Source organism: Heterodontus francisci, chromosome 12 (assembly GCF_036365525.1).
Source record: "Heterodontus francisci isolate sHetFra1 chromosome 12, sHetFra1.hap1, whole genome shotgun sequence".
NCBI classification, from domain to species: Eukaryota; Metazoa; Chordata; class Chondrichthyes; order Heterodontiformes; family Heterodontidae; genus Heterodontus; species Heterodontus francisci.
The window spans coordinates 43,230,755-43,258,222 of record NC_090382.1 but is presented as its reverse complement, the minus strand read 5'-3'; the positions used below and the strand labels follow the sequence as shown (position 1 = coordinate 43,258,222).

The 27,468-nt window shown below is 42.4% G+C and overlaps 1 protein-coding gene across 1 annotated transcript in view; it reads right to left on the bottom strand.

Moving 5' to 3' along the window:
* Window positions 1-9,169, bottom strand: part of ttc1 (tetratricopeptide repeat domain 1) — a 73,103-nt gene extending 63,934 nt beyond the window's left edge. Inside the window, exons 1-2 of the mRNA XM_068043361.1 lie at window positions 9,104-9,169; window positions 4,864-5,275 (exon numbers count right to left, since the gene is read on the bottom strand). Of these exons, the coding sequence (XP_067899462.1) occupies window positions 4,864-5,262 (399 nt within the window). The 5' untranslated portion in view covers window positions 5,263-5,275; window positions 9,104-9,169. The remainder of the gene's footprint in view (window positions 1-4,863; window positions 5,276-9,103) is intronic.
* Between the last annotated feature and the right edge of the window lie 18,299 nt (window positions 9,170-27,468).

The following is a 27,468-nucleotide window of genomic DNA, read 5'->3' as shown; positions in this document are numbered from 1 at the left end:
TTGAGTGGGTGGTTGTAAGCTGCCTTCTTGAACCGCTGCAGTCCTTGGGATGTAGGTACACCAACAGTGTTGTTAGCAAGGGAGTTCCGGGATTTTGACCCAGCGGCAGTGAAAGAATAGCGATATAGTTCCAAGTCAGGATGGTGTGTGGCTTGGAGGAGAACTTGCAGGTGGTGGTGTTCCCATGCACCTGCTGCCCTTGTCCTTCTAGGTGGCAGCAGGTCTGGAAGGTGCTGTCGAAGGAGCCTTGGTGAGTTGCTGCAGTGCATCTTGTAGATGGTACACACTGCTGCCACTGTGCATCAGTGGCAGAGGCAGTGAATGTTGAAGGTGGTAAATGGGGTGCCAATCAAGCAGGCTGCTTTGTCCTAGATGGTGTCAAGGTTCTTGAGTGTTGTTGGAGCTGCACCCATCGAGGCAAGTGGAGAATATTTCATCACACTCCTGACTTGTGCCTTGTAGATGGTGGACAGGCATATAAGATTTTTTTTTTTTTATTTCCAAAATATACTTTATTCATAAAAATCTGTAAGAATTACATTACCAAACAGTTTCACACAGCACCAAAAAATACAAACAGTGCAAAGGAGGTCCGTTTGCTTCATTACATGAGTTGACTCACAACCCTTCCATTTCACATTTGTCATGCCAATTACATTTTTACATTTCACAGCACACAAAATTTTCCCGATACAGTTCGAGGGGTTTCCCATGGATCCAGCCCCTCAGTTCAGCTTGGTGGGGGGGACCTTATACTGTGGTCTTTCCCCATTGAGCCTTTGCTGCGGCTGCCCCAAGCTTTAGTGCATCCCTCAGCACGTAGTCCTGGACCTTGGAATGTGCCTGTCTGCAACATTCGGTCGTGGACAACTCTTTGCGCTGGAAGACCAGCAAGTTTCGGGCAGACCAAAGGGCGTCTTTCACCGAATTGATAGTCCTCCAGCAGCAGTTGATGTTTGTCTCGGTGTGCGTCCCTGGGAATAGCCCGGAGAGCACAGACTCCTGTGTTGCAGCTGCTTGGGGTGAACCTCGACAAAAACCACTGCATCTCTTTCCACACCTGCTTTGCCAAGACACATTCCAGGAGGAGGTGGGCAACCGTCTCTTCCCCACCACAGCCACCGCGGGGGCATTGTGCGGAGGGGGCGAGACTTCAGGCATGCAGGAACGATCTGACAGGGAGGGCCCTTCTCACCACCAGCCAAGCTACATCTTGGTGCTTGTTTGAATGTTCTGGTGATGAGGCATTCCGCCAAATGACTTTGGCGGTCTGCTCGGGGAACCATCCGACAGGATCCCCAGTCTCCTTTTCCCGTAGGGCCTCGAGGACATTCCGTGCAGACCACTGCCTGATGGATCGTGGTCAAAGGTATTTTCCCGCAGAAACTGCTCCACGAAGGATAGGTGGTACAGCACGGTCCAACTGCATGGAGCGTTCCGCGGCAATGTGATCAGGCCCATCCTTCGCAACACCGGGGACAGATAGAACCTCAGCACGTAGTGACACTTGGAGTTTGCGTACTGGAGGTCTACACACAGCTTGATGCAGCTGCACATGAAGGTGGTCATCAGGATGAGGGCCACGTTGGGTACATTTTTCCCGCCCTTATCCAGAGGTTTGAACATCGTGTCCCTCCGGACCCAGTCCATTTTAGATCCCCAGATGAAGCGGAAAATGGCTCGGGTGACCGCCACAGCGCAGGAGTGGGGTATGGGCCAGACCTGCGCCACGTACAGCAATGTGAGCACCTTGCACCTGATAACCAGGTTCTTACCCACAATGGAGAGAGATCGCTGCCCCCACATGCTCAACTTTTGTTGTACCTTGGCTACTCGCTCCTCCCAGGTTTTGGTGCACGCCTGGCCCTTCCGAACCATATCCCCAGCACCTTCAGGTAGTCTGACCTGACGGTGAAGGGGACAAAGGATCGGTCAGCCCAGTTACCAAAGAACATGGCCTCGCTCTTGCCGTGGTTAACTTTGGCTCCCGAGGCCAGTTCGAACTGGTCGCAGATGCTCATCAATCTGCGCACAGACAGCAGATCCGAGCAGAAGACGGCGGCATCATCCATGTACAGGGAGGTTTTAACCTGAGTGCCTCCGCTGCCTGGGATACAAGATGTTCTAAATCCTACTATTGCCACCAAAGATCTGTTGAGCACAGACTAACAACTGTAAGGTCTCGTATATAGAGCTCATCACTTTTCAGGTTCCTCTAGTCCTACAAACCCAGTAGAGAGATGTAAGCGAATAGACAGCGCAAACTTACAGCATGATCTGTCTTAGGTAAGGCGAAGTGTCAGGAAGAGGAGAAAATTAGAAAATTACTTTGACAAATGTTTTCCAAGTTTTAATTTGCATACCACAATTTTTTTTTTCTCATTAGCCTAACAAATTCAAATTCTTAAACGTTTTACTAATTTTTTTTGTAAAACACAAGATAATTTAAATGCCACCTGGTTCTTGGTACAATTTCTACTTTTAGCATGCTCCATTTTAGAACATGCGGCAGTTTTGGTGAAGAAAAACCTACAGCCTTCTCCTCTTAACACTGACTTCAATAACCAATGATTTTAGTTATATTTGACCAAGATGAGCTTTCAAACACATAGCCATGCCAGCACTAAGACTGCCTATTTCCACCTCTGTATCACCATCAACTCTTCCCCTACCTCAGCTTATCTGCTGTTGAATCTCTCATCCATGTTTGTTACCTCCAGACTTGACTATTTTAACTTCCACATTCTACCCTGCATAAACCTGGGGTAATTGGCAAGAAATGACCTTCTAATAACCTTATAAAATCTTAAGAAACTAATTGCATCTTATAGAAAAATAGTTCCCTCTCTCTCTAGAAAGATTCTGTAGCAGGCAGCCAGGACAACGTAGGCCTGTTATCTCTGCCAAGGACATGACTCCAACACAAGCTCTGAAACAAAACATTCCTAAAGCTGATAAGAAGGAGCCTCGTACCCTCTCAGACAAGTGCCTGGCAGAAGGTTACAAAAGATACCAAGCATGAGCGAAGGTGAAAAGCGATTTCAGGGGGAAGGGGTAGTGTGTTTACTTTTTGTACCTGTCCCTTGATGATTTGTTCGATTCCAATTGCCCAGTGATTGGCATGGTAAACTACCAGCCCCGGGAAATAAATTATACAAACAGGTGCTTGGGAAGAAAATAGACACAGTCTTTGAAGGACAAAGAAGAGCTTCCCAAAGCTTGGCTTCGGCCGAGTGTTGGGTCTTGGCCTGACACTTTGGTTAGCTCATGAAGACGGAGGACCGAAGAGACCACCATTACCTCCCCTGCATCATCCATCAGGGAGACTACTAATACCGTTCTGGCCCACCATTTGATCTGGGAATGATAATCTGTTCAAACTGTTACAGTCGAAAGTCTTTTCTGTCTATTTAGCTTATGCATCATATTTAAACTGCTGCTTAATATACATTATACTTAGATTGTTGCTGCTTAATAAACTACTTTAAAAACCACCTATGACTCCCCCCCCCCCACCGTACTGTAGGTTCGAAACAAAAGTACAGATGGAAGATTGAAACATGTTGCTTCCTGAAATGCTGACACCATGGAAATTTCACACCAAGGCAGCCTTCCCAAAGACATGTAACAGCATTTAAGATTGGATAGGTATACTGGAGTTTTGTCTATAATTTTGGGAAAGGGACTGCAAGAAATTTACAACGGGTATGGGTAGTGAAAATTTTGTGCTTCAAGAGAGTGGATTTAATGGGTCAAATGAATTCTATACCATGCTTTTAAGTTAACAGACAAATTGGTCCAGATTTTCTTTGGGACGTGGGTGAGGGGTTTAAAATGAATGTCATTGTTCATTGTCATTACCCTTCTGAAACTGACCACAACTTCAGGGTCTGGCACAAACACAGATTAATGTGGAAATCCTGAAGTTCTGGCCTGTCATTCACTGCATCGCCACAAGCTGCACTGTGACATCATCCACACCCACCCTCCGAACCAACAGTGAAATCAGTTGGTGTGGCAAAAACATCCCCTTTTCTGCCCTCAGATCGCTGTCAGACACCCCATTAAAAAATTACATCTTGTTCAATCAGGAGTTACTCGGTTTTTAAAACAATCTGAATAATAAATATTGCTGAACAGATCGTGGCCCGAAAAAAATAAATATTTCTGGCGTGTTGTTAAATGTCTCAATTATGATTACTATATTTTTTCAACCAAATTTTAAAATAATTTTTTTTAAAGTTTGTGATATTTCAGCTTCTACCTTCACCCCATGTGTATGTTCTGATCTTTATTTCACTCTAAATTTTTTTTAAAAAGTGATTTGTTTTTAGTTCTTTTCATTTCCTGGTTGGCTGTCCGTGAGAATTCTTTAATGCGATTGGATACTTGGACAGCTTGACAACATCACTGTAGCTCCACTCTGGGAATCCCCATGGAAGAATGTTACAATCCATTGCACAGCGAGAGGTAAAATTCTCACCACAGTGGCCACTTGAACTCTCAGTCAGACGCCCTTCGAGGCCAGACGCTAGCGCCCTTGGTTCAATGCTGACCCCAAAATTCAGGCCACAGAAGGAAGCATGATGTATTGTGATATAAGCCTGCAGTTGTGGACACATGACACGACATGCATGCTTCTTTTGTAAAAATAAAATAGGTGCTAAACTGTATATACTTGGAGCCCAGAGACTGAAGGCTTTGCTTATGCTTAGATTTCAGAAGTTGAAACACACCAGCACACAAATACATCAGTTAAATTATAAAACAAAAATAATCCATTTATAATCAACAAAACAAACTGAAGACCAGGTTGAAATACAAATCAAATCCCATCTGATGAACTAAAGTCATAAGGATTACCTTTTTTTCTTCTTCAGGCAGATCTTTTTCCAGTTCTCGTAAATATTCTTCATCAAACTCGAGCTTTTTGGTTTCCTTTATTTCAGAATCGTTCTCCAACTCTAAATTTGTCTCATCATCTTCCATGCCCACAAACCCATCAGTCCCCAGTGATTCTCTGCATTCGAAGAAGTGCTCTTCTACTGTTCCTTCATCATCTGCAATGTGATCTGATTGTGGCTTCTCAGCATTGCCACTGGCTCCCAAAATATCACCCTCCACAGGTGATAGTCTGCTTGAAGTTGACTCACAATTTAAATGTCCAGATGACACTTTCTTCTCCTCTGTCTCACCATCCGAAACATTTAGAACAGTTCCCAATTTTTCAGAAAGCTCTGTGTCTTCCGATTCACGATCCATTTACAGATCTGATCTATTAAATCAGAAAGTTGGTAAACCAAGTGCATTATTTAATATATTCAACTGTATGAAGAAACAGAACTATAATGCGCAACAATATGAAAAGCATTTTAGTGGAGACATTATCAAGCAACAGAAATTTCTGACAAACAGCCCTGATCTTTTGAAAGCATTAATTCAAAATGTAACCATACACTCAATCAATTCTTGCAACTATTCCCCATACATTTAAATTCTTTAAAGTATGAACCATGAGCAATTTTTTTCCTCTGCTCTCACCACATCTCTCCTCTCCAATGTTGAAAAAAATGCAGAAAGTTTTTTAAAAGTAGTCAAGCTATTTCGAGAAAAATGCATGTAGGTGTCAGCCTTGGCTCAGTACTGTTGAAAGTGCCATCTTTCAGACTAGATGTTAAACAGAGGTCACATCTGCTCTTTTAGATAAGTATGAAATGTCTAAAAACACAATTTGAAGAGCAGGGAAGCCTCTTCCAGTGTCTTAACCAACATTTATCAATCCACCAACATCACTAGAATGGTTCAGTTATCTCATTGCTGTTGTGGGACCTTGATGTAAGCAAATTGGCTTTCATGTTTCCACACATTACAACAGCGACACTTCTGAAGCATTTCATTGGCTGTGAAACAGTGCAAAAACTTGAGGATGTAAAAGACTATATAAAATGGAAGTTCTTTCCTTCAACTATCACAATAGAAATATAATTTAAAACCAGATGAACAACTAAGTCCATCATCATTTTTGCAAATAATCTTAAGTAAAATTGGGTAAATTCAGTTTTTTCCTCATATGCCTTTTTAGAAGGGAAGCCATTGCTAGGTGACATATCACCTAAGAGACCCTTCTAAGGAACACAGCTAGTGGAGCCCTAATGCAATATTTCCAGCAGACAGAGTTTATAACACTATAAGCCCTTTTAAATCTTAAAATTTAGCCATTGCTACTTCATAGAAAATCTGTTTAGGGTTTATCCACACAATATCACGATAGGGAATGTTTTAAAAACAAAGGCATTTGCTAAAATTTCAATGTAGGATCTACTACTATAGGCTAGAAAAAATTATCCTGTCTGCATATAGAAGACTGAAACATATTGGGGCATGGACGTCTTTGCAGCCATGTACTGCCTGTCAAAAGTTGCATTCCATATGCTTGATGGATTTGCTTGCTGCAGCTTTTACGTCCCCTTCCCCAACTCAAGTTAGCTGAGAGCAACCAGAGCAAATCCACCAGGGGCTAACTGTAGCTGGGATCAAAACCAAGTCTCCAGCATACAAGTCCAGTGCTCCGTTGTTGGGTTAGGTTGCATTTCAGAATATAAATTTAAATGGACAACTGTGGATCTACCCAGATCTACTTACAGTAAACACAGAACCACTGAATTTCACCAATATTGGCAAGTACTCAAGCATCCTCTTCCCATTTCTGATTATTTATAAATTTGCATTAGCACTGAAAATGTCAATCAATGCCAAACTGTTTCTTTTAAGAGACAGCCAAACTTCAAAAATCAATGAAAATTACCCACAGTATAAAACAGTGAAGATAACTAAATCCAGCTATTTATCTTTACATTAGTACCCTGAGGCACAGTGTGGCTTTCGTGCAGAGAGATCGACCGTTGACATGCTGTTCTCCCTTCGTCAGATACAGGACAGATGCCCCTCTACATTGCTTTCATTGATCTCACCAAAGCCTTTGACCTCGTCAGCAGACGTGGTCTCTTCAGACTACTAGAAAAGATTGGATGCCCACCAAAGCTACTAAGTATCATCACCTCATTCCATGACAATATGAAAGGCACAATTCAACATGGTGGCTCCTCATCAGAGCCCTTTCCTATCCTGAGTGGCGTGAAACAGGGCTGTGTTCTCGCACCCACACTTTTTGGGATTTTCTTCTCCCTGCTGCTTTCACATGCGTTCAAGTCCTCTGAAGAAGGAACTTTCCTCCACACAAGATCAGGGTTGTTCAACCTTGCCCGTCTAAGAGCGAAGTCCAAAGTACGGAAAGTCCTCATCAGGGAACTGCTCTTTGCTAACGATGCTGCTTTAACATCTCACACTGAAGAGTGCCTGCAGAGTCTCATCGACAGGTTTGCAGCTGCCTGCAATGAATTTGGCCTAACCATCAGCCTCAAGAAAACGAACATCATGGGGCAAGACGTCAGAAATGCTCCATCCATCAATATTGGCGACCACGCTCTGCAAGTGGTTCAAGAGTTCACCTACCTAGGCTCAACTATCACCAGTAACCTGTCTCTAGATGCAGAAATCAACAAGCGCATGGGAAAGGCTTCCACTGCTATGTCCAGACTGGCCAAGAGAGTGTGGGAAAATGGCGCACTGACACAGAACACAAAAGTCCGAGTGTATCAGGCCGGTGTCCTCAGTACCTTGCTCTATGGCAGCAAGGCCTGGACAACGTATGTCAGCCAAGAGCGACGTCTCAATTCATTCCATCTTCGCTGCCTCCGGAGAATCCTTGGCATCAGGTGGCAGGACCGTATCTCCAACACAGAAGTCCTCGAGGTGGCCAACATCCCCAGCTTGTACACACTACTGAGTCAGCAGCGCTTGAGATGGCTTGGCCATGTGAGCCGCATGGAAGATGGCAGGATCCCCAAAGACACATTGTACAGCAAGCTCGCCACTGGTATCAGACCCACCGGCCGTCCATGTCTCCGCTTTAAAGACGTCTGCAAACGCGACATGAAATCCTGTGACATTGATCACAAGTCGTGGGAGTCAGTTGCCAGCGTTCGCCAAAGCTGGCGGGCAGCCATAAAGACGGGGCTAAAATGTGGCAAGTCGAAGAGACTTAGTAGTTGGCAGGAAAAAAGACAGAGGCGCAAGGGGAGAGCCTTGTGCAACAGCCCCGACAAACAAATTTTTCTGCAGCACCTGTGGAAGAGCCTGTCACTCTAGAATTGGCCTTTATAGCCACTCCAGGCGCTGCTTCACAAACCACTGACCACCTCCAGAAGCGTATCCATTGTCTCTCGAGATAAGGAGGCCAAAGAAGAGTACGATTTTCTTTTTAAAACTCCTTCAAGGTACATTATGCCTTTTTTATTTGATATACCCCTCCCAGTGAATTAACACACGATCTGCACTATATTTCATAATTTGGCTTGCACAATAAATTGTTACAAGACAAATATTTAGTTCATTAGCAGATATATTTTAAAGTGGCATTATCCCATTACTTGCCAGTTACATAATTCGCTTTTGAGTAATCTATTTCTGATTCAATTTTGCAACATACCAAACCTACCATCAGAAACAAATAGCCCCAAAGAACATCACAAGCGCTATGTATGGTATTACTATGCAAATAAAAGTGAATCATACAATTGCTAGGCCGCCATAATACGCTGATTAGATGGTAATGTACTGCCCAGTGTGGAAATGGCCTGGAAAATTGCAGGTTTGGTCCATTTCATTTTGATTTTGGATTTTGGGTAAATCTCCCAGCAAGAAACTGAGCTTCTGCTGCTATCGGCTGTGCGGAGGCTGTTAAGTGTCACAAGGATTGATGACACTGGAAGGAATAGGAGCATCAGTCGGGACTCCACTGGGCTCCTAAAGGAGGGAGAAATTCAAAACAGGGTTTTGAACGCTGTCTCAATTTCGGTAAGGAAAAGCAAGCACAAATGTGACTCCTGCACAACAGGAGAAAGGTATTTCCTCTCAACGCATTTACTTTCCAGGTTAGACGGGGGTTTCTTTAAAGCATCCTTGTTGAATAACTCGGGAACACCGGTCAGCGCGCTGAACCGGCTTCACAGGCCCGGAGCCCTACTAGCTACTCCAAACTCACCTGATTCTTTCCGAAAGCTCTCCCAACAACTACGCATGAACCACCGGGCGGAAACGCTGGCTCCACCACTTCCGGTTATATTATCCAATCAAAATGGGCAGGTCCCAGCCGGAAGCATGCCGGGAATTGTAGTTCAAGGAAAGGTCACTGACCTGAAACGTTAACTCTGCTTCTCTCTCCACAGATGCTGCCAGACCTGTCGAGTATTCCAGCACTTTGGTTTTATTGTAGTTCGAGGGATTGACGAAGGCCCCGAATTACGTAAATTACAAATGCCAGCGGACCTTGGTGACGCGCATGCTCGGTTAGGAGAGCTCCTGTCGACGCCCTCTATCGGAGAGCTCTGGTTTTGAGCTTGTTGCCAATTATTTTTAGGTCAGTCTTGACCGTCTTGAAATTTCTGAAATATGAATCAATCTCTACTTATTTTTCCATTTACATTACCTCAATGCAGTTTTTTAAAATGGATTTATCATGCATACTTCAAAGCACAGAAAAGCTACCTAAAAACTTCTGAAAAGCTAACAACTGACTTTTTTGTACTTGCATGTTGTTGATTAGATGCGTAGCAGTAATGTATCAAATGCTTATGCTGTATGTAACCCACCCTATTCCACCCAAAGAAGTAGCTGTTAAAGCATCTAAAGCTTTCTGAAGAGCTGTAGCTACTCCTTTATGTAACAAACTAACACCCGGTCCGTTGGTTGTGCTCTCCAGGTCAGTCTCCGAAGTCGTGAATCCTGATAGTGCTGAAACCAAACCGAGGAAGGTGGTGGATGATCACCTTTGAGAGTGATGTCCCTTTCGGATCTTAGGATGCTAATGAATTAAGTACCAGAATGCAGTCATATGACTCAAAGCCAGAGTCACACTGCAACTGTAACGCCTAGGAGGAAGGTTCTGTAAATAGTTTGCTCTATACTGCACAGGACAGCTTAGCTGTAACAAAACCTGTTGAGATCTTCAGCATAACTTGACTCCATGCATCTCATTTATGTTGCGACAGAAAACATAAAGAACGCATTACATGGTATCAGGTACTGCTCGTTAAGTATCTTAGCCATTTTCGATCCCACTCAAAAGATAGTCTCACAGGTCAAAGAACCTCCACATTACTTGAGCTTGTGGATAGTTAAAAGTTTAGTTGCTTTCATTATGGAAAATCAAGATCCACCTTAAAAGTATGATCAGAGATATATTTTATCTACCCATAGTAAAGGCCTAGAATTTGTGGTGGTATAATAGGCAAGGCTGTCAGCACTCACCATTATTACTATGCAAAATTGACAGCAACTTTGGTATCTGCACATATGCAGTAAACTGCAGAAATCCAGAAGTTGATGATGATACTCCTCCATAGGTTGCACCATTGCAGTCTGTGCAGATTTGTCATGAAATTAAACTAATTTCCAACTATTCTGACTATAAAGGCTGATGAAAAAGTTAAACCTTGTTCAACCAGGAATTACTAAGTGTTTAATGACATACTAAGTCATAATTACTGCTGAACAACCTCTCAGGCTTTGCAAAACTAGTTTTAAGTGTGAAGTCTCATTCCCTCAGAAGAATGTTGAAAAATGTTGACTTTTAAACAGATAACTGGTTTTAAAAGTTTGTGTTCTGATATTTGTTTCTCCCATAAATCCATCTTTATTTCACTTCCTGTACAATGATTTAATGTGATTTATACTCCGTCTTTTACATCTTGCTTTAAGCTTTGCTGAGCCACTACTTGCAAGAGTGCTTTGTCTCATGCAGGAGATAGGGAGCAGGAGAAAACTAAAGCTGAATCTTGATCTATCACCTCATCAGATGAAATATTGCTGAAATCTGATTCTGTTCTAAATAAATAGACAAATAAATCAGTGATAGCACTTCAGTTTTGTGTACTGACAAAAGAATCAGATGCAAGAACATATTAGCTCAATATGCTAATACCAGTTCCAACCTGCAATTCTCTAGTCTCATTTTCCTGCTCTTTCCTCATACTCTAATAATTTCTCCAAAATATAATTCAAACTCCATTAAACATGATTTGCCAATGTGCCATTTAATAGGCAGAAAGGATGAGTGTACAACCAGTTCTGCATGGTGTTAAGCTCATGGGAAGTGCAGCAATGGAAACAAAAATAAACTGGAGTTATAACAAAAAAAAATCAATTTAACAGACTGGTACACTTGCCTTCAACAAGATGGGAGGACAAAGTCATATGACATCCACCTTCTGCTGCACTGAAATACACATTCATGTCGACTAGAACTAAAACTCATTAACCCATCTGCATTGAAATTGTAAACAGCTTACACATGGATGTGAGCTGTCGACAAAAATGAGCTGAAATAAAGGCACTCGTAGATGCCCTATCTTCAGCTACAAATCACTGCAATAAAGTATGACAATACCTCATCTTATCAAAATAGACTGCCATCAGAAGCTATTGTATAGGCCTTCAGGAACTGAAAACTAAAGTCACATGGGCAAGACTAACAATGAGTTTTACCTTTAAAGGTAGCCTTTTTTGGAGAACAAAGGAGGACATTAGAGCATTAAAACATCAGCTAGAGAAGTTGGAAAGCCATCTTTATTTCCAACACAAGGCTAAGAGGGAGAGATCAATTCCAGCTAAGGCAGTTGATCCATGCTGAGACGAGTTTGCAACAAGCTGCAGCAGAGGAAACAACTCTTCCCCCTGTGAAAATTAAACTAATACTAGCATCGTCTTCAAACTGATGTGTTGACTGCCAGGAAACTTCAACATCCCAGAAAATGCAAGACAACCAGCAACTTCAAACAACTTACCTTCCAAGAGGATCCCACAGCAGACCTTTACACCTTGAACTCCAATGCCTTTTACCCTTTACTTTCTTTCTATCTTTTCTTGGGAGTAAGTGTGTGTGGCTGGGTGACTATTGCTCAATAAATATTTAACCTTCCATTTCAAACCCACGAGAAAACCTATCACTGTCTGTTTATTTGACAAGCAAATCAGAGGCTGAAACACTAGTTTAACAAAATACTACTACTATCTGTAGTCAGTTGGGAGATGACAAGCGGAAACCAGCCACACATTTTCCACCTTTCTGTAACAATGGACATTTGTCAGTTCTGTGACTCTAAAATATTAGTAGACATTTCTGCTGATTTCTTTATGGGTAATTATCCATTTATAAGATAGTTCTTTCACAATTATAAATGAGGATATGAAATAAAAAATCCTTTTACTAATCTTGGGAGTTGAACTTGAGTTAGTTCAAATACAATTACAATATTGGTGATTGGACAGTAAGCAGGAATTATTCATTTAATAGTTTTAATTAATCTGCACTCTACTATTGTAGTTATACAATTTCTCTTCGAGATGAATAAGACATTTATCTGTTGAGCAGTAGATCTAAGTCAGGACAGCAATGGTTGGTTACAATTGGAACATAGAAACAGGAGAAGGCAATTTAGCCTGTCAAGTCTGTTCCATCAATGTGATCATGGCTGATCTGTGACCTAATTCCATACACCCGCCTTTTCCCCAGCTCCATTTATAACTTTGGTTAACAATCTATCAATCTCAGATTTAAAATTAATTGCCATTTGCAGAAGAAAGTTCCAAACTTCAACCAGGTTGTGTGTGTCGAAGTGTTTTTTTTTAAAACTTCAGTCTTAAAAAGACTGGCTCTAATTTCTGGATAATGCCCATTAGTCCTAGACTCCACAACCAGCAGAACTGGTTTCTCTCTATATAACCCATTAATTCCCCTTAATATCTTAAACTCTCCACTGGTTTGAGTGATACCTCGCATAAAAGGAAGATGGTTGTGGTAATTGGAGGCCAATCATCTCAGCCCCAGGACATCACTGCAGGAGTTCCTCATGGTAGTGTCCTAGGCCCAACCATCTTCAGTTTTCATCAATGTCCTTCCGTTCAACATAAAGTCAGAAGTGGGGATGTTCACTGACGATTGCATAGTGTTCGGTACCATTTGCAACTCCTCAGATATGGAAGCTGTCCATGCCTGCATGCAGCAAGACCTGGACAATATTCAGGCAAGTAACATTCACACCATACAAGTGTCAGGTAGAATATTCTGATAACTATTAAGGCTTAGCACAGAATATAAGAGTCTGTTGGTTAAAATAACGTGAGTTTATCGAACACGTTTTGCATCTTCGGTTTCCTCTATAACTCAAGGCACTGTACACATTATGCTACTTCCTGTGATGTTGCATACAGTCTAGTTACATAATCTGCCCAGTAATAACCCAATGTCCACTATATTACATTATACTACGAGCGGAATAGTGGCGGGGGTGGAGGAAGTTGCTGCCACCATCCTGCCTCTGCTGAAATTTAGTCCAGGGCGGGAAGGCCTGTGAACAGCCATTCCATTCCACCACCTTGAGGCCCTTAACTGGGCAATTAACTCCAATTAAGGGCCTCGTCCCGCCACAGCTGTAATTACCTGTCTGGCGGGCGGCCCTATAGCTGCACAGGAAGCAGTCGGAAAAACAGTGTAGGCTGCTTCCCAGCTCCAGGGGGTGGGGGAGTCCCTTGTTCAAACACACTTAGTGCCTGACAGGTGGACCTGGCTTCGGGAAGGACTGTTGAGGGCCACCACCCCCCCCAACCGAGACCTGTTCCACCCTGACCTACCTGAGGCCTGGCTCCAGCAATGCTCCTCGATGTCCAGGATAGTCATTGCCTCCATGGAGGCGCTGCAGTTGCCACCTCTGATTGGGCAGCAACTCTTCAAATGTGCAACCTCTGGCAACATGGAAGGCCTGCCACGTAAATGCTTAATTGACAATTTGGTGGGTCTTCTGGAAAAGAGACGACATGGTAATCTCGGCATCAGTTTCTCCTGACATCAAGACCCCTGCCGCCAGCATAAAATTCTCCCCTACATCTCCCAAGTCTGACTTTTCAGTTTAATAATCACTGGCGTTTTCACAAGTCTGCCATAACAAGTTCTTTCCTTCAAAAAGGTGTTTGAGGTTTTGAGTCTTCTAGTTCCTCCTCTGACTCTGCAGTGCTTGAGTAGAACTATTGGCCGACTCATTCTTCGAGTTTATGGATAACTACAGTATCAGTCGTTCATCAATCCTTTGATACCAAAGAGGCAGAAACTAGAGGAGAAACAATGACCTTCTGCTTCTTCTCATCATCCCTTGATTAGTTTGGACAATGTATGAATATGGATATGGTGATTGTTCGACCACTTCACCATACTAATTTTGGGCTTGAGCCCAGATGGATTTCCCTGGTTGGATGTCTGATAAGTTTCTGCTGTTGGGAGGGTTTAAACCAAATTGTCCAGGGGCATGAGAACCTGAGCTCAGATTAGAGGGAAGTAAAAATGGTAATGCGTCAGGGGTGTGGGAACCAGGAGAAATTATGAGAGGAATACAAAGCACAGAATACTGGTGGTGGGGGGGGGGGGGGGGGGTGGGGGGGGGAAGGAGGAGAAGAGGATGGAGGGAGGAGGAGATAGATAGCATGAGAGTAGGGAATAGAAAGTTATTAGATGGGATCAGAGTAAGGGAGAAAGTAAAGTCTGTATCAGGGTGGATGTGCATGGATGTGAATACAGAGTGTGGTTAATAAGACTGGTGAGGTATAGGCACAGATTGCCATGTGGAAATATGTCATGGCTCGAACAGAGACCTGGCTCAAAGGAGGGTAGGACTGGGTGTTACATATTCCTGGATACAATGTGTTCAGGAAAGGGTGAAAAGGGGAAGGGGTGGTGGTATTGGTTAAGGAGAGCATTGCAGTGCTGAAGAAAGGATGTACCAGCAGGGTCAAGGACAGAAATCAATTAATTTGGCTATAGCAAAGGAACAAAAAAAAAAGGTGTGGTTACATTGCTTGGTGTTGTCTATCGGCCACCAGCTGGTGAGAAGGATGGGGGAGAACAAATTTGCAAAGAAATTGCAGAGAAGTGCAAAGATTATAGGGTAGTTACAATGGGAGACTTTACTACCATCCCAGTCTATCTTTGGATAGTTAGTGTAAAAGGGCAATGAGGGGCAAGAACAAAGAACAGTACAGCACAGGAACAGGCCATTCGGCCCTCCAAGCCTGCGCCGATCTTGATGCCTGTCGAAACTAACACCTTCTGCACTTCCGGGGCCCATATCCCTCTATTCCCTTCCTATTCATATATTTGTCAAGATGTCTCTTAAACATCGCTATCATATCTGCTTCCACCACCTCCCCTGGCAGCAAGTTCCAGGCACTCACCACCCTCTTCATTAAAAAAAACTTGCCTCACACATCCCCTTTAAACTTTGCCCCTCTCACCTTAAACCTATGTCCCCTAGTAACTGACTCTTCCACCCTGGGAAAAAGCTTCTGACTATCCACTCTGTCCATGCCGCTCATAACTTTGTAAACCTCTATCATGTCGCCCCTCCACCTCCGTCATTCCAGTGAAAACAATCCGAGTTTTTCCAACCTCTTCTCATAGCTAATGCCCTCCGGACCAGGCAACATCCTGGTAAACCTCTTCTGTACCCTCTCCAAAGCCTCCACGTCCTTCTGGTAGTGTGGCAACCAGAATTGCACGCAATATTCTAAGTGTGGCCTAACTAAGATTCTGTACAGCTGCAACATGACTTGCCAATTTTTATACTCTATGCCCTGACCAATGAAGGCAAGCATGCTGTATGCCTTCTTGACTACCTTATCCACCTGCGTTGCCACTTTGTGACCTGTGGACCTGTACGCCCAGATCTCTCTGCCTGTCAATACTCCTAAGGGTTCTGCCATTTACTGTATACCTCCCACCTGCATTAGACCTTCCAAAATGCATTACCTCACATTTGTCCGGATTAAACTCCATCTGCCATTTCTCCACCCAAGTCTCCAACCGATCTATATCCTGCTGTATCCTCTGACAATCCTAATCATTATCCGCAACTCCACCAACCTTTGTGTCGTCCACAAACTTAATCAGACCAGCTACATTTTTCCTCCAAATCATTTATGTATACTACAAACAGCAAAGGTCCCAGCACTGATCCCTGTGGAACACCACTAGTCACATCCCTCCATTCAGAAAAGCACCCACCCACTGTTACCCTCTGTCTTCTGTGACCGAGCCAGTTCTGTATCCATCTTGCCAGCTCACCTCTGATCCCGTGTGACTTCACCTTTTGCACCAGTCTGCCATGCGGGACCGTGTCAAAGGCTTTACTAAAGTCCATATAGACAACATCCACCGCCCTTCCCTCAATCATCTTCGTCACTTCCTCAAAAAACTCAAATTAGTAAGACATGACCTCACCTTCACAAAGCCATGCTGTCCCTCGCTAATAAGTTTGTTTGTTTCCAAATGGGAGTAAATCCTGTCCCGAAGAATCCTCTCTAATAGTTTCCCTACCACTGACGTAAGGCTCACCAGCCTATAATTTCCTGGATTATCCTTACCACCCTTCTTAAACAAAGGAACAACATTGGCTATTCTCCAGTCCTCTGGGACCTCACCTGTAGCCAATGAGGATGCAAAGATTTCTGTCAAGGCCCCAATTTCTTCCCATGCCTCCCTCAGTATTCTAGGGTAGATCCCATCAGGCCCTGGGGACGTATATACCTTAATGCTTTGCAAGACACCCAACACCTCCTCCTTTTTGATAATGAGATGACTAAGACTATCTGCACTCCCTTCCCTAGGCTCATCATCCACCAAGTCGTTCTCCTTGGTGAATACTGATGCAAAGTACTCATTTAGCACCTCACCCATTTCCTCTGGCTCCACGCATAGATTCCCATCTCTGTCCTTGAGTGGGCCAACCCTTTCCCTGGTTACCCTCTATATATGTATAAAAAGCCTTGGGATTTTCCTTAATCCTGTTTGCCAATGACTTTTCATGACCCCTTTTAGCCCTCCTAACTCCTTGCTTAAGTTCCTTCCTACTGTCTTTATATTCCTCAAGGGATTCGTCTGTTCCTAGCCTTCCAGCCCTTACGAATGCTTCCTTTTTCTTTTTGACTAGGCTCACAATATCCCGTGTTATCCAAGCTTCCCAAAACTTGCCAAACTTGTCTTTCTTCCTCACAGGAACATGCTGGTCCTGGATTCTAATCAGCTGACGTTTGAAAGACTCCCACATGTCAGATGTTGATTTACCCTCAAACAGCCGCCCCCAATCTAAATTCTTCAGTTCCTGCCTAATATTGTTATAATTAGCCTTCCCCCAATTTAGCACCTTCACCCGAGGACTACTCTTATCCTTATCCACAAGTACCTTAAAACTTATGGAATCATGGTCACTGCTCCCGAAATGCTCCCCCACTGAAACTTCGACCACCTTGCCGGGTTCATTCCCCCAATACCAGGTCCAGAATGGCCCCATCCCTAGTTGGACTATCTACATACTTTTTCAAGAAGCCCTCCTGGATGTTCCTCACAAATTCTGACCCATCCAAGCCCCTAGCACTAAGTGAGTCCCAGTCAATATTGGGGAAGTTAAAATCACCCACCACTACAACCCTGTTACCTTTACATCTTTCCAAAATATGTCCACATATCTGCTCCTCTACCTCCCACTGGCTGTTGGGAGGCCTGTAGTAAACTCCCAACATCGTGACTGCACCCTTCCTATTCCTGAGCTCCACCCATATTGCCTCACTGCATGACCTCTGAGGTGTCCTCCCGCAGTACAGCTGTGATATTCTCCTTAACCAGTAATGCAACTCCTCCACCCCTTTTACATCCCCCTCTATCCTGCCTGAAGCTTCTAAAGCCTGGAACATTTAGCTGCCACTCCTGCCCTTCCCTCAACTAAGTCTCTGTAATAGCAACATCATATTTCCAAGTACTAATCCAAGCTCTAAGTTAATCTGCCTTACCTGTTATACTTCTCGCATTGAAACAAATGCACTTCAAACCACCAGTCCCGCTGTGCTCAGCAGCATCTCCCAGCCTGCTCATCCTCTTAGTCCTACTGGCCTTATTTACTATGTCCTCATTTACTTCACTAGCTGTCCTACTGCTCTGGTTCCCACCCCCCTGCCACACTAGTTTAAACCCTCCCGAGTGACGCTAGCAAACCTTGCAGCCAGGATATTATTGCCCCTCCAGTTTAGATGCAACCTGTCCTTCTTGTACAGGTCCCATCTGTCCCTGAAGAGAGCCCAATGGTCCAGATATCTGAAAGCCTCCCTCCTACACCAGCTGCTCAGCCACGTGTTTGGCTGCACTATCTTCCTATTTCTAGCCTCACTGGCACGTGGCACAGGGAGTAATCCAGAGATTACAACCCGAGAGGTCCTGTTTTTTTTAATATAAACTTACTACCTAAACTCCCCCTGCAGGACCTCATCACTCTTCCTGCCTATGTCATTGGTACCGATGTGTACCACAACCTCTGGCTGTTCACCCTCCCCCTTAAGAATGCCCTCTGTCCATTCAGAGACATCCTTGACCCTGGCACCAGGGAGGCAACATACCATCCTGGAGTCTCTTTCACGTCCACAGAAGCGCCTATCTGTGCCCCTGACTATATAGAGTCCCCTATAACTATTGCTCTTCTGCGCTTTGTCCCTCCCTGCTGAACAACAGTGCCAGCCGTGGTGCCATTGCTCTGGCTGCTGCTGTTTTCCCCTGATAGGCCATCCCCCGCAACAGTATCCAAAACAATATACTTGTTAGAGAGGGGGATAGCCACAGGGGATTCCTGCACTGACTGCCTGCCCCTTCTAGCAGTCACCCATCTATCTGCCTGCACCTTGGGTGTAACCACTTCTCTAAAACTCCTGTCTATGACACTTTCTGCCACCTGCATGCTCCTAAGTGCATCCAATTGCCACTCCAACCGATCCATGCGGTCTGTGAGGAGCTGCAACTGGGTGCACTTCCTGCAGATGTAGTCGCCCGGAACGCTGGAAGAGTCACGGACTTCCCACATCTCAGGTGAAGCACTTCACCTCTCTGACATTTCTATCACTAATTAGTTAATTGATATAAAATAAATAAATACTTATTAAATCCTTACTAAATTATGATACACTTCACTATGTGGTCCCTAGTGCTAGATTTCTACAATAAATATTAAATGCTGTCTAAATACAGTAATCTCCTCCCTCTGGTTTACTCTACTTGTTAATTAGTGTTTGTCAATTTTTATCAGTTTTATTTTCAAATTCGGTACAGATTCCCTACCAGCCAATCAGGTCACACCTTTCCTGTGACATCACCTTTTCAGTTTTGTTTTCCACCCGAGGTAACTTACTCTAAACTCACTGTTCCGGAACTCCGCCCTCCGAGTCTGCTCCGAGAATCCCCGAGGTAAGATTTTTTATATACTCACGCTCCGGAACTCCGCTCTCTGAGTCTGCTAGACTGTTCAGGAAAATTTTCTACAACAGTATGTTGCTAATCCAATGAGAAAGGAGGCACTACCAGACCTGGTTCTTGGAAATGAGGTGGGCTAAGTGGATCAAGTATCGGTAGGAGAGCATTTAGGGGATAGTAATCATTGTATCATAAGGTTTAGGCTAACTATGGAAAAGGACAAAGAACAATCCAGGATAAGAATAATTAACTGAGGGAAAGCCAACTTCAGTGGGATAAGTAAAAGCAAAATACTGCGGATGCTGGAAATCTGAAACAAAAACAAGAAATGCTGGATTCACTCAGCAGGTCTGGCAGCATCTGTGGAAAGAGAAGCAGAGTTAACGTTTCGGGTCAGTGACCCTTCTTCGAGTTCCGAAGAAGGGTCACTGACCCGAAACGTTAACTCTGCTTCTCTTTCCACAGATGCTGCCAGACCTGCTGAGTGAATCCAGCATTTCTTGTTTTTGTTTCAGTGGGATAAGAATGGAGCTGGGGTGAATAAATTGGAGTCAAAAGCTGGCAGGAAAACCAGTAGATGAACAATGGGCTACATTCAAAGAGGAGAGATAGTTCAGGCACAGTCAAGGTCTGTTCCTCAAAGGGGAAAAGTAGGGCAAACAAATCCGGAGCTCCCTGGATGACGAGGTAGAGATTAAGATAAAGAAAAACTGCTTATGCCAGATGCCAGGTAGAAAATACTATTGAGAACCAGGCTGAATATAGACAGTTGAGAGGAAGTGAAGCAAATGAGAAGCAAAGACAGCGAGACTGGAGTAAAAGGGTGGTAAAAGGAGGAGTGGGGCCAATTAGGGATCAGAAAGAGAATTTACACATGGAGGCAGATGGCATAGCTGAGTTATTAAATTAATACTTTGCATCTGTCTTTACCAGGGAAGATGCAACCCAGGCAATGTTGAAAGACAAGGTAAGACAGACACTAGAGGGGTTTAAAATTGATAAAGAGGAAGTATTAGATAGGTTGTCTGTATTTAAAATAGATAAGACACCAGGACCAGATGAGATGCATCCAAGGATAATGAGGGAAGTGAGGGTGGAAATTGCAGAGGCAGTGGCCATAATTTCTCAGTCTTCCTTAAACTCTGGAGTGGTGCCAGAGGACTGGAGAATTGCAAACGTTACACCTTTGTTCAAGAGGGAATGTAAAGATAAACCCAACAACTACAAGTCAGTTTAACTTCAGTGGTGGGAAAGCTTCGAGAAAAATAACTCAGGACAAAATCAAGTCATATGGACAAATGAGTTAATTAAGGAAAGCCAGCATGGATTTCTTAAGGGAAAATCATGTTTAACTAACTTGAAGTTTTGAAATGAGGGCAATGCTGTTGATGTGATGTACATGGACTTTCAAAAGGCATTGATACAGTGCCACACAAGAGTCTTGAGCAAACTTGTAGCTCATGGAATAAAAGGGACAGTAGCAACATAGTTATGATATTGGCCGAGTGATAGGAAACAGTAATGGTCAATGGATTTTATTGGGCTGGAGGAAGGTTTGTAATGGAGTTCCCCAGGGATTAGTATTGGGACCCTTGCTTTTCTTGATATGTTAATGACCTAGACCTTGGTGTACAGGGCACAATTTCAAAGTTTGCAGATATGAAACTTGGAAGCATTGTGAACTGAGGAGTAGACTGTAGAACTTCAAAAGGACAGACAAGTTGGTGGAATGGGCAGACAAATGGCAGATGAAGTTCAATGCAGAGAAATGTGAAGTATTCATTTTGGTAGGAAGAACATGGACATTATAGAATAAAGAGTACTATTCTAAAAGGAGGTGCAGGAGCAGAAGGACTCAAGTGTATATATGTATAAGTCATTGAAGGTGGCAAGACAGGTTGAGAGCACAGTTAATGAAGCAGTTTCCTGGGCATTATTAATAGGGGCATAGAGTACAAGAGCAAGGAAGTTATGTTGAACTTGTATAAGACACTAGCGTGGCCGCAGTTGGAGTATTGTGTCCAGTTCCGGGTGCTGCACTTTAAGATGCGAGAGCATTACAGAGAGTACAGAAAAGATTCAAGAGAATGGCTCCAGGGATGAGGAATGTCAGTTATGAAGATAGGTTGCAGAAGTTAAAACTATTTACCTTGGAGAAGAGAAGGCAAAGAGGTGATTTGATAGGTGATATTCAAAATCATGAGGCATCTGGACAGATTAGATTGGGAGAAACTGCTCCCACTCGAAAGGATAGAGAATGAGAGGGCACAGATTTAAAGTATTGTTAAGAGAAGCAAATGTGACATGAGGGGAAAAAAAAACTTATGCAGTGAGTGATTAAGGTCTGGAATGTATTACCTGAAAAGCATTGAGGCAGGTTCAATTAAAAAACATTCAAAAAGTGAATTAGAGAGTTATCTGAAAAAGAATGTGGAGTTATGAGAAGGCAGCAGAATGGAATGGAGGCAATTACTCTTTGTGTCAGTGCAGCCACAATGGGCCAAATGGCCTCCTTCTGCACTGTAATGATCCTGTGATTCTATGTCAGATAATACAATATTTGGAATTCCGTATGTAGCAAAAATTTTAAGGATGTGATTACAGCTTCTGAACTTTGACATTGTAGTTGTTTAATATTCAAGGTGGATTTAAGTTAATCAACTATTAGGAAAATTCTAATTCAGTGTTCAAAAGATCCATTCCTAGACATTCCCATGGTCTAGATGGAAAAGATGACGAGTTGTTCTTTCGTCTGATTGATGGTACACTTGATGCATCTAGATATCTTATCCAATTTCTTTTGATATACCAGGCCACAGTACTGAATGTCTTGCTCTGGATCAACACTTGATAGCACTCAGATGACCTTGGTGCAATCTCTTCAAGAAGTCACTGGAGATCAGTAAATCAATGCTTAGATGAGCCCTCTGTTCAGATTACTGAATTAGAACAGAGTTATGTTGAATGTACTGACCAATATTCCAATTTTCACATACTTCATCTGTTTCCTGCATATTCCTGATCTCAGTTGCTGAGCTGTTGCAGTAGAGTTTTCATTGTCATTAAAGGACAAATTTCTACTTCGAGAAGCAAAGTATCTCCTTCTGCTGAAATAAAATGATATAGCATCTGCAGTTTTCCTGAAATGTGTTCAGTTTTTGCATCAAATCTCAAATTAAACTTCTACTAAGAGGCAATTTCCTTTGAGTTTTAGAGTAACTCATGATTTATGATCTGATGAGATTTTGAATTGAAGTCCTAGACCGTAATCTTAAAATTTCTCATGCCCAACTTGCTACCAAATCTTCCTTTTCTATTACTGTGTATCTGCTTGGTTTCTGCTAATGGACGAGAAGCAAATTATGCAGGTCTGCATCTCCCTGCACTTTAAATAGAACTGCTCCCAATCCCATAAATGATGCACCCACAGCTATTGTTGTAATTGACTAACATCTCCAAAGATATTCAAATTTCCTTGATTTCTTCAATGATTCTTGCTGGGCTTCTTTCCAACACCATTGTTTTTCAACAACTGTGGTAATGGCTGATTGATCATGGCTAAATTGGATCAAAATTTAGCCACTTAATTCACTATTCCGATAAACTTCTGGAGCTCTCATTTTTAGGTTCTGGGAATTTCATCTCTTGTAGATCTGCTCTAATATCAGACCCATCTATTCTAGAGAAGAAGAAACTTTACCATTGGCTGTGAAAAAATTTTATTCAGCACAAGACCTCCTGCTTCTGATCTTCATAGTACTGCTCTCTCAAACATTCTATTGTTTTTGATTAGCTCCATGGATTAGGCCATCATCCAGAAGGCAAAAAATTCCATCAAATCCTTCCAGAATCCTAGACATTGTCCTTTGAAAGATCCCAGGTGATGTTATTCCAAATTGTAATGTTAAAAAACTTCCAAATGGTGTTATGAATGTTGTCAGAAGTTTAGATTCCTTGTTTGAGAATAATTGCCAAAAATCTGTTTACATCCAAATTGGTAAAAAATGAGCTCCTCCCTACTTTTGCCAAACTCTCATCATGATATTGAATGTATTTTTATTCCTTCTGCCTTATTCAGTTGAGTTCAACACAGATTCTCATTGAACTGTTAGATTTCTTCACTGGAAACATTGGAGCACCATCTTGTAGGTTTTGTTACAGGTGAAATAACTTTAGTCATTAACTCAATTTCCTTTACTTTCTAGAAGTGGATGTGGAACTTTCCTAGGTGTATACAGTTATGCTGGCTCTGCTGCCTTTGAATATGGTATACCATTTTTAATTTCCCCAGTCCTCTAAACTTTGGAAATCAGAATTATTATTTTTTTTTATATACAGTGCAGGAGACCATTTGGCCCATCATGTCTGCACTAGCTTTCTGAATTCATCTAATGTTATTCCTGTCTTCTCCCCATAACTCTGCACATTCTTCCTTTTTCAAACAGTCTAATTCCCTTTGAATGCCTCCACCACACTTGGCAGTGTATTCCAGAGCCTAACCACTCACCATGTGAAGTTTCTCCTCATGTCACTTTTGCCAGTCAATTTAAATCTGTGCCTGCTTGTTCTTGATCCTTTCATGCGTGGGAACAGTATTTCCCTATCCACTGTCCAGACCCCTCATGATGCAGAATACCTATTATCGAATCTCAGCCTTCTCTCCAAGGAAGAAGGTACCAACTTCTCCAATTTATCTTTATACCTGATATTTCCTTATCCCTAGAACCAATCTCACAGGAAATTCAGCTCAAAATTCTAGGCTAGTCTTCCTAACATTTGAGCTCTTCCATTCAATTGTTAGAGAAACTTCCAAGCCTGTTTGTGAAGGCACTGAAATTGGAATACTTTGATGGAGACTGTTTATTGCTTACCAGAGCTCAATATGCCACTCCTAAATCTCGAGCCAGTGCTGTTACTGTATATACATATTGGAGTACAATTAACTAAACACCCAACATCTGTTCACCCTATTACCCTCAACTAGTTATCTATCAACAGAACTTAGACATAACAGATTTCCCTCTAATTTAAATATATATCTAAAACTATAAAGGAGACAAAATGGTATAATGCAAGATAAGGAAGAACATCAACCTTCAACAGCACCAGCCATTAACATTGTATATTCCCCCATTTCTTTAAAGTTTTGTTATTGTTAGGAATTATAAAGTGATCTTAAATTTCCATGGTGTATCAACTCAACACAAGATGATCAAGGACATCCAGCAATTTCTTTGAACAGGCACTTTATAAAACAATCTGACAACTGATGACTTGTTTTAACCCATTTTATTTTGGAAATGGTTTCATTTCAACATTTATACTCAAAGTCAATCCTCAACCTCTTTTCCATGATACCTTTTGTTGAATGGACATTGTCCGAGAGAATGGTTTTCTACATAGGATTCTATAAGAACATTTTTCCGATTGTCCCTTGTATAAGAATTCCACTAAAATTCTTGGTAAATACATACCCATAATCTATCGCCTCTACCAGTGCAAGTGTCACAGCAGCTAAGGTGCTTTTAACGATCCTCTATTTTCTTTGATTCCCAGGCTAATGGACAACATTTATCATTTTTTCCCACCAAAAATATAATGAAGCCTGCTGTGCTCAAATAACCATCAGGAAGATTAGCATGTGAGGCATCACTAAAAATGACTAATTTAATTTCTTGAGTCACTCAAGGCTGGAAACAAGTGTACATTTGTCTAAACTCAATTTCTTCAATGTCTTATTTGCTTTCAGCACTTCCCCAATAGTATCATGTATCAGCATGGTGCTCAATTCTAATATGTCATAGCAAGCATCTGGCCTAGTTTGTGTGCACAGTTTAATTGCCTGATAATGCTCTTAATGGTCTGCTTCTTCCTTGATTGCAGAGTCTTCCTTGTGTGAGGATCTGGCCTGACTTAGAGATCCTATTACCATTCTCTCGATAAGACTGTGATTTAGGGTTACTCCCAACTTAGTTAGCTTGACATCCAACCCTATATATTTAAAAGCTCTGGAAGCCAGAGTTCCAATTTTAAATTCCTTTATAACTATGACAAATTTCTCAAATGCTGTAGATCCTCCCCACAGAAAGTCATTTAGGTGCATCAAGAAAGTGCCTGCTAGTCCCCCCCCCACCCCCCCCCCCCCACCAAAGTACCAATAAAGCCATTGCCAGATCTGCTTTTAGCCAAATACAACCAGCTTTTAGTAGGACAGACCTAACTGAAATAGTACCACATCCTGGATGCATCATTTAGCCCACAAACTTGTTTGGCTTCCACAATTTCCCTTCTCTATTTCCAGCTTCTTTTGGTGGCTTTAAAATACTTTTTAAATTTCTCCCCTTGCAAGAATGCTGCTTTGATGTCAATAGACTTACATTCCCATGAGGGTGTTTCTAAAAAGGGCTAGGAAAATCCTCAAACTCACTTTTCATGCTGTTGGGGAATCTACTCAATTCTTGGTCAACTAGTCATTCCTCAAATCCTCAAGCTACAAGTCTGGCCTTAGCTTTAAAGTACTTTCTCTGTAAATATCAATCATAGGATGATGTTGGTTGTCCTCTGTTGAGCACCTCTATATGCCAAATGCTCTCCAGCTGTCAAGCTTTTTGTTTTGCATTCTTCAACTTACCATCTAAATGTAGAGAAGCTCCAGTGGCTACTATCAGGGCTCCTACCTCTTGTGCTGCTCTTTGGTTCTTGCTCTTGTTAAACTACATCCCCTACTAGATTTCCTATCTTTCTGGACTGCTACTACTTGACCTGTCCCTCCTATGAGACGACTCAAGTTAGTGACCTTTTCCTTGGACACGATCCATCGTCAGGCACACTGTCTGAACTTGTGCTAAGTTTCCTGGCCTTCTACATTTTTACTTCCTCCTACCAATCCATAGGTCTGATATCTTGTCCTTGATCTTGCACAGCCAATGTTTGTATTTCCCTGTGGTTTTTCCAGCCCTTCCTGTAATAGTTGCTTCCCTCCATTCACTATTCCCTAGGTCATTAGTCCCAACTTTCAGTAGAAGACATTCTGTTAAAATGGCCATCTCAATCTTCACCATCAGTGTCCACTCTCAGTCAGTCATCACCACAATCTGTTGCTTGTAACAGGTTTGGCATGTGTATGCCAACTACATGGTGCATTCATCAGTTTCTATCATTTGTTCACATTCTGTCAGTATATAATCAGTGCCAATAAGCCACAAGGAATGTACTAACAATTTGGTTGCCATGTTGCAAAATTACTGTTTTTCCATCAGTGCCTATAACTTTTGCTAGATCTCCATTCTTTCTGCCCCTCTTTAAGAGATCATGTCCCCAATATAAAAATTTTCCTGATGGCCTGATAAGATACCTCAAAGCTGATTTTTCTGAAACCTTGCCTTAATAAATGCTCTCCATGTATGGCATTCAAATGTTCTGCAAAATTAGAATCAATTGTAGTCCTCTAAAGCTAGGGTATGATCATACATTACTGAAGGTATTTTTGGGTTCCTGCCATAAACTAATTGATGGGTCTACAGCCCCTAACCATTTGGACCATGTTTTTGACATGTACAGCCGACACCAGAGCAGTTGTCAATTTACAATTTGGTTGGAGCATCTCAATTATGAGATGATTTCTCTTGCAAATTTCATTACTAAAAGGACTTTCTGCTGCCTTACGCATTGCTACAATACTCTTTCACATACTCCAGAATTCATTGGTAAATTCTCCACCATTGTCAGTTTGAAACTGAGCCAGTGCTCCCAGTCCCATTCCTATGCATCTTCCCATTATCTTGTCCATTACTTCATCCTTACTATAAATTACCATTGACAGATGGAATCTCGTCACTATGTCTATAAAAAGTGTAGGAGAAAAACATTTATCCTATACCTTCAAATCCATCACTATGGTTTCAAAAGTTTCTTGCTAAGGAGACTCATTATAGGTTGAGATAGTTTCCTCTAATTTTTTAGATTTAGATTTTTCACTGACATCCTCAATAAGTGTAGTATAGTCATCTATTATCCTGCATCTTTTAAAGAGAACATTCAACCTATGCCAAGATGGATATGGAAACAATTGTTTT